Below are 17,232 nucleotides of genomic sequence, written 5' to 3' on the forward strand. Positions count from 1 at the left end.
CCTAACCTAACCTTACTTTTTCTGCTACCTAACCTAACCTAACTTATAAAGATAGGTTAGGTTAGGTTAGGTAGGGTTGGTTAGGTTCGGTCATATATCTACGTTAATTTTAACTCCAATAAAAAAAAATTGACCTCATACATAATGAAATGGGTAGCTTTATCATTTCATAAGAAAAAAATTAGAGAAAATATATTAATTCAGGAAAACTTGGCTTATTAGGCAAATCGGGCCTTGCATACTAGGCTGAGAAGTGCGTTCTGGCTACTAGGTATATATATATATATATATATATATATATATATATATATATATATATATATATATATATATATATATATATATATATATATATATATATATATATATATATATATATATATATATATATATATATATATATATGTCGTACCTAGTAGCCAGAACACACTTTTCAGCCTACTATGCAAGGCCTAATTTGCCTAATAAGCCAAGTTTTCATGAATTAATTGTTTTTTGACTACCTAACCTACCTAACCTAACCTAACCTAACTTTTTCGGCTACCTAACCTAACCTAACCTATAAAGATAGGTTAGGTTAGGTTAGGTAGGGTTGGTTAGGTTCGGTCATATATCTACGTTAATTTTAACTCCAATAAAATAAAATTGACCTCATACATAATGAAATGGGTAGCTTTATCATTTCATAAGAAAAAAATAAGAGAAAATATATTAATTCAGTAAAACTTGGCTTATTAGGCAAATCGGGCCTTGCATGGTAGGCTGAGAAGTGCGTTCTGGCTACTAGGTACGACACATATATATATATATATATATATATATATATATATATATATATATATATATATATATATATATATATATATATATATATATATATATATATATATATATATATATATATATATATATATATATATGTCGTACCTAATAGCCAGAACGCACTTCTCAGCCTACTATTCTAGGCCTGATTTGCCTAATAAGCCAAGTTTTCATGAATTAATGTTTTTTCGTCTACCTAACCTACCTAACCTAACCTAACCTAGCTTTTTTTGGCTACCTAACCTAACTTTACCTATAAATATAGGTTAGGTTAGGTTAGGTAGGGTTGGTTAGGTTCGGTCATATATCTACGTTAATTTTAACTCCAATAAAAAAAATTGACCTCATACATAGAGAAAAGGGTTGCTTTATCATTTCATAAGAAAAAAATTATAGTAAATATATTAATTCAGGAAAACTTGACTTATTAGGCAAATCGGGCCTTGAATAGTAGGCTGAGAAGTGAGTTCTGGCTACTAGGTACGACATATATATATATATATATATATATATATATATATATATATATATATATATATATATATATATATATATATGTCGTACCTAGTAGCCAGAACTCACTTCTGAGCCTACTATGCAAGGCCCGATTTGCCTAATAAGCCAAGTTTTCATGAATTAATTGCTTTTCGACTACCTAACCTACCTAACCTAACCTAACCCAACTTTTTCGGCTACCTAACCAAACCTAACCTATAAAGATAGGTTAGGTTAGGTTAGGTAGGGTTGGTTAGGTTTGGTCATATATCTATGTTAATTTTAACTCCAATAAAAAAAAATTGACCTCTTACATAATGATATGGGTTGCTTTATCATTTCATAAGAAAAAAATTGGAGAAAATATATTAATTCAGGAAAACTTGGCTTATTAGGCAAATCGGGCCTTTCATAGTAGGCTGAGAAGTGCGTTCTGGCTACTAGGTACGACATATATATATATATATATATATATATATATATATATATATATATATATATATATATATATATATATATATATATATATATATATATATATATATATATATATATATATATATTGCACAGACTACCCTATTCCAGCAGCTGAAGTTTATAACTTTTTAGACACTCAACCCACCAGGGGACTCGAACACTGGCCAACAAGGTGGCAGTTGCATGCTGTATCCACTACACCATACTTCAAAGCCATAAGAGGGGTAGGAATTCTGGGGTATTTAACCAACCAGAACTCCAATCCTCTCCCAGGCAATGAGATAGTGTGGGACCTCTAATTCTCTGTCATCGATTCCTGTTATATGGGAAAACTCAGCGCCAAATGCTTAATGCACAGACTACCCTATTCCAGTAGCTGAAGTTTATAACTTTTTAGACACTCAACCCACCAGGAGACTCGAACACTAGGTATGACATATATATATATATATATATATATATATATATATATATATATATATATATATATATATATATATATATATATATATATATATTTATATATATATAAAACCAAATAACTCTTCCTCATGAGGGATTCGAATCTTAGATAGCCTGATGCATCAAACACGTTAGCACATCTAGTACAGTAATCACTTGACGGTGACAGACTGTACAAAAATGTTGGAAGATGAGAGACTTGCCGAACATCCGACAGTCTCGCCATAGCTAGAGATCACTGATCGTTTTCATCAAATCAGTCACTACTGAAGAACACGCGAGCCTCAAATGTTCAGCACACTTTCTTAAACCACAAGTTATATGTAATCAAAGAACTTTTTTTTTTTTAGATATATACGAGTTGTTACATTCTTGTACAGCCACTAGTACGCGTAGCGTTTCGGGCAGGTCCCTGGAATACGATCCCCGCCGCGAAGAATCGTTTTTACAACCAAGTACTCATTTTACTGTTGAGTTAAACAGAGGATACAGTTAAGGATTTACGTGCAGTAAATCCTCCCCGACCAGGATACGAACCCATGACAAAGCACTCGCGGAACATCTTACCACTACATCACGGAGACTGGTGTAGCCTTCTTCATGAAGGATTAAAACCTTTGATAGCCTGGTGCATCAAACACATGGTCAAAATGGTCAGTTTAAAGTGTCGTGTCCTAACCTTCCAGAGGACCGAACATAGAAAACGGGACTGTACGTCACTTTGAGAGCCGCTTCCATTTTCTAGTACGATATTTTTTTGGCCCACATAAATAGCTCTGGGAAATAAATTGCGATGAAGACAAAATATCTTCAAGACTGTAGAGTGGCAGATAGAGTTTAATGCTGAAAGTGTTGGGTTTTGAGCTACGCACAAAATTCTTGAAGTCGTGAAGTCTGAACTCGAGATAAGTAGGAATCTAATTCAAAAAAATGAAAGCATAAATATACTGATTAAAGGAAATGACATAATGGAATTTATTTCCTGATGCTTCAGCAATAAGACGTCTATCGGAAATTATATGAGGGCCACTAACTCTCTTGTGGCCTCGACAAGGACAAGAAGCCGGCGGCTTGTCGAAGATGTCCCCATTTGTCCTGATGATTTTATCGAGGAGGATTTTAAACTGCAGTGGTGATTTGGCATTTACCGCTTCAGCGGGTAGGCGGTTTCATGGATTAATAACCCTGTGGGTGAAATCTCCTGTTCTCAGTCCTACATTGTGGTTTATCGAGCTTGAAGCCGTTGCTCCTTGTTTGTGTTAAATCTGACTTTTTAAAGAAAGCGAGATTACTGAAATAGAGGGAATACAAAGAACATATGCAGCAGGCATAGACACGATGAAGCACCGAAATTATTGAATCGTCTCAAAGTTCTCAAAATGTATTCTCTAGAAAGGACACGAGAGAGGTATCAAATAATAGACACATGGAAAATACTGGAGGGCCAGGTCCCAAATTTACACAGGAAAATAATAACATACTTGAGTGAGCTATATGGAAGGAAATGCAGAATACAGCCAGCGAAGAGCAGAGGTGCCAGAGACACCATCAGGAAACACTATGAACTTCAGAGGTCCTCAGTTGTTCAACATACTTCCAGCAAGTGTAAGAAATATTGCCAGAAGAAGAGTCTTCCAGAAAAAAATGGACACTTTTTTGCAAGAAGAACTCGACCAACCAGGCTGTGGTGGATATGTGTGTCTGCGGGCCGCTCCAAGCAACAGCCTGTTGAACCAAGCTATCACAAGTTACGCCTGGCCTCAGGCCGGGCATGGAGAGTAGGACTCCGAGAATTTTATTCAGGTACAATATCTGCCAAATTGTTCAGCATTTTAAAGGTTTCGACGGGATGAGCCCTGTCATGTCAGGTTTGTAGTGTTGCTAGCGCTGTGGCCCTCAGTGTGATGGTAAAGCTTCCTCCTTACCTTGCCTGTGTTGGGCCTCACGAGGCTTCCTCCTTACCTTGCCTGTGTTAGGCCTCACGAGGCTTCCTCCTTACCTTGCCTGTGTTGGGCCTCACGAGGCTTCCTCCTTACCTTGCCTGTGTTGGGCCTCACGAGGCTTCCTCCTTACCTTGCCTGTGTTGGGCCTCACGAGGCTTCCTCCTTACCTTGCCTGTGTTGGGCCTCACGAGGCTTCCTCCTTACCTTGCCTGTGTTGGGCCTCACGAGGCTTCCTCCTTACCTTACCTGTATTAGGCCTCAGGAGGATTATACAGCTGAGTAATGGTCACCCAACTACACAGTGGACATAAGTTCACATGATCATGTACACAGAAGGCTGAGAAATTTAACCCAAGGAATAAGAAACTTGTCTTATGGAGATGTTGAAAACACCGAATTTTACATTCTCTTGAAAGACTAAAAGTATAAGGTGACATAATTAATGTACATTAATGAATAAAAGAGTATAAAAGAGGATATAGGCTTGATTAATACATCAACACAAAATGTGACTCTAAACATTGGATATATGTATTGAATAAGTTTAAGTTCCAGACAAATCTGGGTCAATACTGGTGTCCGGTCTTGTGGATTTATGTAACAAATTAACAGGTAATATAATAGACGTGGAATTGTTTCCAGCGTAGGTTAGACATATATATAACTGAGTCTGTGTGTATGTAAATAAGAGCTGCCTCTCATGGACTAATATTTTGGCCGTATAGCAGTGTCTATTACTGTGTTATGTGTCCCCTGGATGTGTTCTTATGTGTCCACCTGGATGTGTCCATTACTGTGTTCTTATGTGTCCACCTGGATGTGTCCATTACTGTGTTCTTATGTGTCCACCTGGATGTGTCCATTACTGTGTTCTTATGTGTCCACCTGGATGTGTCCATTACTGTGTTCTTATGTGTCCACCTGGATGTATCCATTACTGTGTTCTTATGTGTCTACCAGAATGTTGAGAAGGATAAGGATCACAGTGGTAGCCACCTGGATGTTGTGAAGGATAAGGATCACAGTGGTAGCCACCTGGATGTTGTGAAGGATAAGGATCACAGTGGTAGCCACCTGGATGTTGTGAAGGATAAGGATCACAGTGGTAGCCACCTGGATGTTGTGAAGGATAAGGATCACAGTGGTAGCCACCTGGATGTTGTGAAGGATAAGGATCACAGTGGTAGCCACCTGGATGTTGTGAAGGATAAGGACCACAGTGGTAGCCACCTGGATGTTGTGAAGGATAAGGACCACAGTGGTAGCCACCAGGATGTTGTGAAGGATAAGGATCACATTGGTAGCCACCTGGATGTTGAGAAGGATAAGGATCACAGTGGTAGCCACCTGGATGCTGGAAGAGCCTGGAGCAGCTGGTTCACCACCTGGGTTCTCTTGTACCAGTCCTGGGAGGTGACGACACCGTTGTTCCCACAGTTAGCAGTGTAGTACCACTCTCCCCACACCCCGATGAAGCCGGCCTGCAGCACTGCTATCACTCCAGCATACGTCTGCAACAATACATGCAACACTAACTGTTATCTTCCCAGCAAACGTCTGCATCAGCACATGCAATACTCACTGTTATCAACCTGCAAACACAGCTGACCATTCACTCTACGACGCCTTAACGTACAAGTGTCGGCTAGTGGCACTCCTGCAACAACCTTACCATGCAGGTGTGGGTTAGCGGTGATCCTGCAACAGCCTTACCGTTCAGGTGTGGGCTAGTGGCACTCCTGCAACAACCTTACCATGCAGGTGTGGGTTAGCGGTGATCCTTCAACAGCCTTACCGTTCAGGTGTGGGCTAGTGGCACTCCTGCAACAGCCTTACCGTGCAGGTGTGGGCTAGTGGCACTCCTGCAACAGCCTTACCATGCAAGTGTGGGCTAGTAACACTCCTGCAACAGCCTTGCCATGCAGGTGTGGGCTAGTGGCACTCCTGCAACTGCTTTACCATGCAGGTGTGGGCTAGTGACACTCCTGCAACAGCCTTACCATGCAGGTGTGAGCTAGTGCCACTCCTGCAACAGCCTTACCGTGCAGGTGTGGGCTAGTGGCGCTCCTGCAACAGCCTTACCATGCAGGTGTGGGCTAGTGGCACTCCTGCAACAGCTTTACCATGCAGGTGTGGGTTAGTGGCACTCCTGCAACAGCCTTACCATGCAGGTGTGGGCTAGTAGCACTCCTCCAACAGCCTTACCATGCAGGTGTGGGCTAGTGCCACTCCTCCAACAGCCTTACCGTGCAGGTGTGGGCTAGTGCCACTCCTCCAACAGCCTTACCGTGCAGGTGTGGGCTAGTGGCACTCCTCCAACAACCTTACCTGTAGGAGAGGTGTTAACTGCTGTATATGGGCCGCCAGTTGAGCGGGCGGGGCGTCGTTGATGTTGGTGGCGTCGAGGGAGTAGCAGAATCTCAGCACCACCTGTAACACCAGTCTCTGTAAACATCTTTATCAAACTATCCGGTTTGCGGAGCCGGTCGGCCGAGCGGACAGCCCCCTGGACTTGTGATCCTGTGGTCCCGGGTTCGATCCCGGGCGCCGGCGAGAAACAATGGGCAGAGTTTCTTTCACCCTATGTCCCTGTTACCTACCAGTAAAATAGGTATCTGGGTGTTAGCCAGCTGTCACGGGCTGCTTCCTGGGGGTGGAGGCCTGGTCGAGGACCGGGCCGCGGGGACTCTAAAAAGCCCCGAAATCATCTCAAGATAACCTCAAGATAACTCAACATTGTGGTGAAGGAGAGACAATGTCAATTCTTCTTGCAACATCGTGGTCATAGCAGAAGGTAAGAAATGTTGCCTAGTATTTCAACACTTAAAAAATCCACAGAAATAACTACAAAGGAACATCAGACATTGGCTAAACCCTGCACATCCAACACTCAGCCAATTATCAACAGCCAGACAACACTCAGATTCAGTCAACCATCTTCAAGACCGAGACACAAAATTCACCATACTGCTCCAGCAACCATAACAACTAAGGTAGTCAGGAGGATGAAGAAATAATAGAATACTGTAGTTGGATACCAATCAAAGACTAGATAAGGCGGGGTGTTGTATGGTGAGGAATGGTGGTTTATGGTGAGGAATGGTGGTGTGTAGGTTAGGTCTGGTGCTGTATGGTGAGGTCTGATGCTGAATGGTGAGGTCTGGTGCTGTATGGTGAGGTCTGGTGCTGTACTGTGGAGTATGGTGCTGTACGTGAGGTATGGTGGTGAATAATGAGGTCTGGTGGTGTATTGTGAGGTCTGGCGCTGTATAGTGAGGTATAGGGCAGTATATTGAAGTCTGGTGTTGTATGGTGAGCTCTTGTAGTGTATGGTGAGGTCAGGTACTGTATGGTGAGGTCTGGTGCTGTATGGTGAGGTCTGGTGCTGTATAGTGAGATCTGGTGCTTTATCGCGAGGACTGGTGCTTTATCGCGAGGACTGGTGTTGTATGGTGAAATCTGGTGTTGTATGGTGCTGTATGGTGAAATCTGGTGTTGTATGGTGAGGTCTGGTGCTGTATGGTTAAATACGGTGTTGTATGGTGAGGTCTGGTGCTGTATGTTGAAATCTGGTGCTGTATGGTGAGGTCTGATGCTGAATGGTAAGGTCTGGTGGTTTATGGTGAGGTCTGATGCTGAATGGTGAGGTCTGGTGTTGTATGGTGAGGTCTGGTGCTGTATGGTGAGGTTTGGTGCTGTATGGTGAGGTCTGATGCTGAATGGTAAGGTCTGGTGCTGTATGGTGATGTCTGGTGCTGTATGGTGAGGTCTGAGGGGGGTATGGTAAGGTCTGGTGGTGTATGGTGACATCTGTTAGTGTATGGTGACGTTTGATGGTGTAAGGTGACGTCTGGTGGTGTATGGTGACGTCTGGTGGTGTATGGTGAGCTCTGGTGGTGTATGGTGACGTCTGGTGTATGGTGAGCTCTGGTGGTGTATGATGACGTCTGGTGGTGTATGGTTAGGTCTGGTGGTGTATGGTGACGTCTGGTGGTGTATGATGACGTCTGGTGGTGTATGGTGAGGTCTGGGGCTCTATACCTACTTGACAACTGCTTGATGGGGTTCTGGGAGTTCTTCTACTCCCCAAGCCTTGTCTGAGGCCAGGCTTGACTTATGAAAGTTTGGTCCACCAGGTTGTTGCTTGGAGCGGCCCGCAGGCGCACATACCCACCACGGCCCGGTTGGTCCGGCACATTTTTTAGAAAACAGTCTAGTTTTCTCTTGAATATGTCCATGGTTATTCCAGCAATATTTCTGATAGTCGCTGGGAGGACGTTGAACAACCGCGGACCTCTGATGTTTATACAGTGTTCTCTGATTGTGCCTCTGACACCTTTGCTCTTCACTGGTTCTATTCTGCATTTTCTCCCATATCGTTCACTCCAGTACGTTGTTATTTTACTGTGCAGATTTGGAACCTGTCCCCTCCAGTATATTACATGTGTATATAGAATATACACATGGAATATGAATTGACTAGATATATTTGGTATCTCTCTCGTCTCCTTTCTAGTGAGTACATTTGGAGAGCTTTGAGACGATCCCAATAATTTAGGTGCTTTATCGCGTCTATGCGTGCCGTATATGTTCTCTGTACTCCCTTTATTTCAGCAATCTTTCCTGCTCTGAAGGGGGAAGTGAGTACTGAGCAGTACTCATGACGGGACAGCACAAGTGACTTGAAGAGTACAACCATTGTGATGGGATCCCTGGATTTGAAAGTTCTCGGAATTCATCCTATCATTTTTCTGGCTGCTGCAATATTTGCTTGGTTATGCATTTTAAACGTTAGGTCGCCGGACATCATTATTCCCAAATCCTTGACATGCTGTTTTCCTACAATGGGCCAGATTCGATTGTGTTTTGCACCCTGTATTATGTTTCAGATCCTCATTTTTGCCGTACCAGAGTACCTAGAATTTATCACTGTTAAACATTATGTTATTTTCTGCTGCCCAATCGAACGTTGTTGATATCTGCTTGTAGTTTTTAAATGTCTTCCGCAAACGTAATTGCCATTCTGATTTTTGTGTCATCTGCAAAGGATGACACGAAGCTGTGACATGAAGCTGTATGGTGAGGTCTTGTGGTGTATGGTGACGTCTGGTGGTGTATGGGGATGTCGGGTGGTGCATGGTGAGGTCTGGGGCTGTATGGTGAGGTCTGGTGCTGTATGGTGAGGTCTAGTGTTGTATCGTGAGGTCTGGTGTTATATGGTGAGGTCTGGGGCTGTATGGTAACGTCTGGTTGTGTGTGGTGAGATCTGGTGGTGTATGGTGAGGTCTGGTGCTGTATGGTGAGGTCTGGTATTGTATGGTTAGGTCTGGTGCTGTATGGTGAGGTCTGGTGTTGTATGGTGAGGTCTGGGGCTGTATGGTGAGGTCTGGTGTTGTATGGTAAGGTCTGGGGCTGTATGGTAACGTCTGGTTGTGTGTGGTGAGATCTGGTGGTGTATGGTGAGGTCTGGTGCTGTATGGTGAGGTTTGGTGCTGTATGGTGAGGTCTGGTGCTGTATGGTGAGGTCTGGTGTTGTATGGTGTGGTCTGGTGCTCTATAGTGAGGTCTGTTGTTGTATGGTGAGGTCTGGGGCTGTATGGTGAGGTCTGGTGTTGTATGGTGAGTTCTGGGTCTATATGATGAGGTCTTGTATTGTGTGGTGAGTTCTGGGTCTATATGGTGAGGTCTGGTGTTGTATGGTGAGTTCTGGGTCTATATGATGAGGTCTGGTGTTGTATGGTGAGTTCTGGGTCTATATGGTGAGGTCTGGTGTTGTATGGTGAGTTCTGGGTCTATATGGTGAGATCTGGTGTTGTATGGTGAGTTCTGGGTCTATATGATGAGGTCTGGCGTTGTATGGTGAGTTCTGGGTCTATATGATGAGATCTGGTGTTGTATGGTGAGTTCTGGGTCTATATGGTGATATCTGGTGTTGTATGGTGAGTTCTGGGTCTATATGGTGAGGTCTGGTGTTGTATGGTGAGTTCTGGGTCTATATGATGCGGTCTGGTGTTGTGTGGTGAGTTCTGGGTCTATATGGTGAGGTCTGGTGTTGTATGGTGAGTTCTGGGTCTATATGATGAGGTCTGGTGTTGTATGGTGAGTTCTGGGTCTATATGGTGAGGTCTGGTGTTGTATGGTGAGTTCTGGGTCTATATGGTGAGGTCTGGTGTTGTATGGTGAGTTCTGGGTCTATATGATGAGGTCTTGTGTTGTATGGTGAGTTCTGGGTCTATATGATGAGATCTGGTGTTGTATGGTGAGTTCTGGGTCTATATGGTGATATCTTTTGTTGTATGATGAGTTCTGGGTCTATATGGTGAGGTCTGGTGTTGTATGGTGAGTTCTGGGTCTATATGATGAGGTCTGGTGTTGTATGGTGAGTTCTGGGTCTATATGATGAGGTCTGGTGTTGTATGGTGAGTTCTGGGTCTATATGGTGAGGTCTGGTGTTGTATGGTGAGTTCTGGGTCTATATGGTGAGTGTGGGAACCAACCTGTGAGATTTATATTTATTTAATTTATATGAATTTATATTTACGTTAATTTATATACTTCGATAGCAATTGGTATGATGAATAGTGGACTGTATTTCTGCAATAATCTCACAGATCGATCCTCTACACATTAGGGGGGTTTATATTAAATTTATATATATTCAGCCAATCAAACTACAGTATTAACTACACATATTGTTAAACATTGAAGAGGTTCCTTATCTTATTGTACAGCAGGCTTTAGTCCACCAGGTATAACCAGGATGTAGACACCACATTTTCCCTCGTGTGAGGTAGCTTCCATCACCCTGGTAACTGATGCACAAAGCATGCTTCCTCGTCTTGACCTGTCAAAAGGGCGCTAGCTATGAAGCCAGAATCCTAATATATGACAGCTATAGCAGAGAAAACACTGTACAAGGAACCATAAAGACCTAGGCTTAATTACCTTTAGTATGAGGCGATATCGTATTCTAACCGGTCCACCCTATCTAATGACATTAATGGCCATAAATGATAGATAAATGGGTTTCGGCAGAACACTTAACTTGTATTTGTTGACAGCGTGTTGATGATGGTACACCTTTGGTTTCCATAACACTTCGTCCAAGTAAAATTAACAGGAGCTGAATTGCTCCCGTGCCTCGGGTCTAAGTACAATAACAATGGCTGACCACTCCCTCCTCACTGACACTACTGGTTTAGATTGTCCAAATGACAGTGATAGAAGGGTCACATTTACTTTATTTTAATTCTGATAATTAAGTTAATTTATATGAGATGTTTTTATGATGGTAAAGTCCAAAGACTAATGTATTATGAATAATTCCCACCATAATAGGTGGTGAATTTATAATAGTATGTGGTAATGATATCCCGTTTTCTATAGACGGAAATTCCACTACAAGTTACATTTTTTATGGGTTAACTTGTTTATACACAACCCGTTCTCACACAAGACAGCACATATATGACTTAATGCTTAAAGTCAATATGTTGAATATGAATTAGTAAATATGTGATATATTCCCAGTTACTTTTTTTCCAAGGCCCAAACTCTTCCTCACGTACCAATTTACGTCTCACAGTACCCGTCCGTCAACCTAGATAGCAGAATAGTCGTGATTGGTTCAATTATAAGGAAAATTGTACTTTTCAGGTCCCACATGGGTTGTGAAATTTACCTACTATTGTCCATGCTCTTAGAATATTATAGATCAGCTACTTTCTATTGAAGGCTCGTAGTTTTGTTTTGAGAAATATTAGTTGTTCTTAGTAGATTATAATAAACACTAAAAATGATTACATAGAATAACAGTCCTTCACCAATCAATATTATATACCATAGTTTGTGCTTTACAAATCTTTAAAGGATGTTTTGTAGGAATGCTAACAGAAAACGATGGTACATTGGAATGTCTATGGGGTAAACTACCGTAAACAGGATGGTATTGTGTCTACTCTACCAACTACAGGATCGGTATATTGTCCACTACCACCTGTTAGGTGGGTAAGGGGTGCAATACCACCCACAGGATGGGTGTGAGGGTCACATCCACCCAGAGGATGAGTATGGGGATCACATCCACCCACAGGAAGGGTATGGGGTCCAATAGCACCCACAGGATGAGTATGGCGTCCACTACAACCCACAGGATGGGTATGGGGCTCCAACCACCCATAGAATGGGTATGGGGCTCCAACCACCCATAAAATGGGTATGGGGTCCAATAACACCCACTGGATGTGTATGGCGTCCATTGCCGCGCGTCGAGCTCGAAAACCGCAGCATTCATCTCAGAACCATGCCTATTTCACGCAGATTCCTTAATAAACGTAAGAGTTTTATATGTCACAAGAAAGATAGAAATATAAGCTTCATTCTAAATACCTTACCATGGGCATATTTAAATTTAAAGCGAAGATACGTGTACTTTTATAATAGCCGAGCTCGGACCCCGGACAGATCGATCGACCGAGCAACTCTCTCTCAGAACAATGTTTATTTCACGTGAATTCGTTAGTAAATATATATGTTTTATATGTCTCAAGAAAGGCAGACATATAAGCTTCACTTTAAGCACTTTACTATAGACATATTTAAAGTTCTAATGAAGATTCATGTATTTTAAAAATTACGGAGCTCCCACCCCGTACAGACTGAACGACAGAGCATCTCTCTCTCAGATCAATGTTTATTTCACGTAAATTCGTTAATAAACACAAATGTTTTATATGTCTTAAGCAAGATAGAAATAAGAGCTTCATTTTAAATACATTACAATATACATATTTATAGCTCAAGTGAAGATACATATGTTTTTATAGTAGCGCTCAGTAGCTTGTCGGGCATGGAGTGCAGACGCCTACGCACTTGCCGATATATTTATAATTAACAAAGATTCGCTAATAAAGACTAAAATCTTATATGCCTCCAGAAAGACCGAGATATGAACATTATTATAATTGCACCAAATGAAATATATCATGTTCGAAAACAAAGATATATCAATTTTAATTTAAGTTTCGACTCTCTCTCGGGTGAGACAGATGGGGCGACTCTCGCCCCATCTATTGGATATTCTGTGCACTAAAGACCCAAAGCTACTCAAACCCTCCTAGCATTATTTAAGTAATGAAGTAATATGGTATATTTACTCACTATAATGTGGGTGCTGAATGCAGAACATGAGAAAACATATATTTACTCCAAACTAATATAATTTCATTATGAAATAAGTAGCATCAAAGGAAGTCGATGGTCCAAGCGGCAATGTTGTGGAGCGACTTATCCAAGATATATCGTTGTTTGGTAAGTGTTTGTTGGCATATCCAGTTGTCGCACTTCTCTGCACAAATTATCACAAATTTAAATTATAATGTTAACAAGTAGAATACGTATTTTTAATAAAATCTAACATAACTAGCCAGAAAACATTTAACATTTATTAAAAAATATATGTTTGGAAGTTAAATCGACTTCATAGGACAATGGTTTTGTTATTCGTTATTCGTTGACATGCGTTCGCTACTTAAACTACCATATACTGTACTTATGTAAATTCTCCCATGTCTCTTCGCTCATCTCACCGAACCCTACAGGCTCTGTGATATATTGTTTAATTAATTGAGATTCACAAATAAAGCTAATAATTGTATATGTTATCAAAAAGGCAGAGCTTAGTTTAGTTCATTTATTATGCACCCCATACCCATCCTATGGACGATAGTGGAGTGTTACAGAGGCACATAATGGGCTCAGGGACTGAGCCCCACAATTCATATAGCCAAGCAAGTTATAATCTTGATAGGCTAGTTACAAAAGTCAATACACATTGTCACATCAACAATGGGCTCGAGACCGACCACAAGTACAGTTTATAATTTAAGCAACTGATTTATATTGAGGGCTAGTGTCACAATTGATATGTTTATCCTACACATAACCCCCTCTCCCCCATCCAATAGGCAGCGGTGGATAGGTTACAATCAAGTCTTTTTTTTGCGTTTTATGCAGAGATTAGGTCTTATTAGGTGAGGAAAGATATTCATATTTTAAAGAAGGCTTCTTGGCTGATGCTCTCCATTGATGGAAAATATACAACCTTTTGAAAATCAATATTAGTTTGATCTAGATATTGTAATTAACGAAAGTATTTATGTCATCAGAAAGGTAGAAATATAGGCTACATTTAAAATCCTTTGTCATAAATATAACTGAAGTGAAAACGAAGATATATGCGTTTTGATAGTTATTTGAGGGCTTGCTCTGAGAGTGTGAAGCCCTGCACACCAGCCAATAAATTGTATAATTAGCTTCCATATATTTTAATTAATCTTAAAAATCTATATGTCCGAAGAAAGGAAGATGTAGTCGTTAATGTGACAACATTTAAAAATATATATCTCTTAAGTTAAATAAATAATACCACCTTATCGCCGGTGTCCGGACACATGAAAACTACCTAGGTATCAGTATCCAGCCAGGCGGAGATCACAGGCTGCACAATACTGATAAATTATATAATGCACTACTTGTGGTCGATCTCGAACCCATTTATGATGTGACGACTTATAGTGAATTTTGTAACTAGCTCATCAAGATTGTAACTTGCTTAGCTAAATGAATTGTGGGGTTCGATCCATTCATTTCCTTTCTTTATTATGCACCCCATAATACCCATCCTGTGGGCGGTGGTGTAAAGGATTACAGAGGCACATAATCGGTTCAGGAACTGAACCCTCTAGTTCGTTTAGCTAAGCAAATAACAATCTTTTGACGCTAGTTACAAAATTATTAATGTACACATACTTATGCATACATGTACATATACATACGTATACATATATAAATACACATACATATTTAATCACCCACAAAAATACACACATCAGTAATCTTTTGTGTCACAAGTGATTCAACAAGAGGCTCACAACAGTCACTATACAAGGCACTTTACATCTATGAGGAGTGGCACAGTTACTAGTCTAATTGCTCCACACCCACCCAACTGGGCGGCAGCTTTACAGTCATGTGCTCCACACCCACCCAACTGGGCGGCAGCTTTACAGTCATGTGCTCCACACCCACCCAACTGGGCGGCAGCTTTACAGTTACCTGGTGTTATTCTTCACCTATATCTTTTTCTGGTTAATCCCTATTTACATTATGCAGTTCAGGTTTCGTCGCCATACTATAGTTTAGTTAATTTATCACATAATGGGTTCAGGGACTGAACACACAATTTATTTATCTAAGCAAGTTACAATCTTGAGGAGCTAGGCACAAAATTCATAACACATCGTCACATCAACAACATGTGTTCGAGATCGACCACAAGTACAGTTTCTAAATTAAGCAAATGCCATATGTGGAGAGCTAGTGTCACAATTGATATGTTTGTCCTGCACATTTCCACAGTAGTTTGCTTGGGTTCTTTTAATTATCTTAGATATCATTGAAGAGAACCTCCTAGGTACTATACTGTATATATACTGGTAAGAAGTATAATAATCCTGAAAAATCGTGTAAATTATGTTGTACGAGTGTTTCCAGTTAAGTAACATAGTTCATTTGTGTGCGCGTGCTTGAAGAGGAAATTTTATCCCCCCCCTTTGTAAATATTTGTGGGTTTCAGACCATACGACCGCGGCTTACTCTCGCCGCCGTCGAGGGTAAGAACACTGAATGTATACCCAGTATTACAAGTAAACATTAGCAATAACAATTATGGAAAGTTCCTTCACCTATACATAGACAAGAGACTGAACTTCCGCACCCACATACAACACATAAAGGGATGCTCTGAAAGAGAGAGAGAGAGAGGGAGAGTAAAAATATCCACTGAGGTCTGTTTAAGTCCTTTTTGGGACCTTAATCATTAGGACGTTCAATGATTAACGCAAAATGAAGCGTATTCAGATGGTATATTGACAACATTCAGCATATCTCATAATGACCTAGTAGTACTTGGTGCACAAATACCTTTTCCAAAGGAATCGCAAAACATAATTAAACACAACTGTACCGTACAGTGTTATATATTTATTTCAGTTTGAACAATTTTTAACATTAAAGGAAAAATCCTTTAATTGGTTGAAATTGGTTTTAATATTCGAAATCTAATTTGTTGATGTTAAATAATATAAGGTTCAAATTTATTAAGATACATACTTTAAAAACTATTTCTATTTGAAATTTAAATAACATAAAAAGAGTACAGAATATAACAAATACCGACTATATAAAAGACCTGACACTTGCAGCACTTAATTATGCTATTGTAACACATTGAAAGTAATAACATTATTTGATTCAGCAAAGCATTTGGTAAGGTTATAATAATAATAATAATAATAATAATAATAATAATAATAATAATAATAATAATAATAATAATAGTAATAATAATGTATTAATTAAGTATTTTAAATTATAATTCACAACTTGCTAGCGCACAAGAAACAAATCCACGAAACATCATTACATTCTGTAACACCTACACATGATTCATGGTGCCAAATATTGCAACGGTCACAGTATACCATCAGCTTCAAATCATTTGACTTTCTGCAAATGCAGTACACTTCCATCGAGCATGACCGGATGATTCGTTTTCTTCTCAGTGTCTGAGCTGCAGGGAATGAGGTGAGACACTTTCCTTTAAAGTTCTCTTGAAGATGTTGTCTCATTCTGCACATCATACGAGGTTCACCGGATCTACACCACTTGCAAGTGATGCAGCAAACAACACAGCATATACCCCACTCATACTTGAGTCCCTGTGTCTTCTGACATTCATTATATTGCATATCAGCTTATCATCCTGGCAATTAGCAAGAGCACACAAGATAACTTCAGTAGATTTGGATGGTAATTTATGCCTGGTGTCGTATATGTTAATTTGTCCAGTTTCTCAAATGTTGGAAACGGTGACCCAGTGACAACCATCAACTTGGATAATTTGAATAAATTCACCAATTGTAACTGGCCAGGAGAGGTCCCGCTACAACGCTGGGTCATGAAGGCCTTCTAC

The 17,232-nt window shown here is 40.4% G+C and overlaps 1 protein-coding gene across 1 annotated transcript in view; it reads right to left on the bottom strand.

Annotated features, from left to right (window-relative positions):
* Positions 1-17,232, bottom strand: part of LOC138365888 (uncharacterized) — an 84,958-nt gene that overhangs the window by 50,456 nt on the left and 17,270 nt on the right. Inside the window, exons 2-3 of the mRNA XM_069326596.1 lie at positions 6,528-6,644; positions 5,547-5,710 (exon numbers count right to left, since the gene is read on the bottom strand). Coding sequence (XP_069182697.1) covers positions 5,547-5,710; positions 6,528-6,644 — 281 coding nt within the window. The remainder of the gene's footprint in view (positions 1-5,546; positions 5,711-6,527; positions 6,645-17,232) is intronic.

The sequence above is a fragment of the Procambarus clarkii genome, chromosome 2 (genome assembly GCF_040958095.1).
Source record: "Procambarus clarkii isolate CNS0578487 chromosome 2, FALCON_Pclarkii_2.0, whole genome shotgun sequence".
Classification (NCBI taxonomy): domain Eukaryota; kingdom Metazoa; phylum Arthropoda; class Malacostraca; order Decapoda; family Cambaridae; genus Procambarus; species Procambarus clarkii.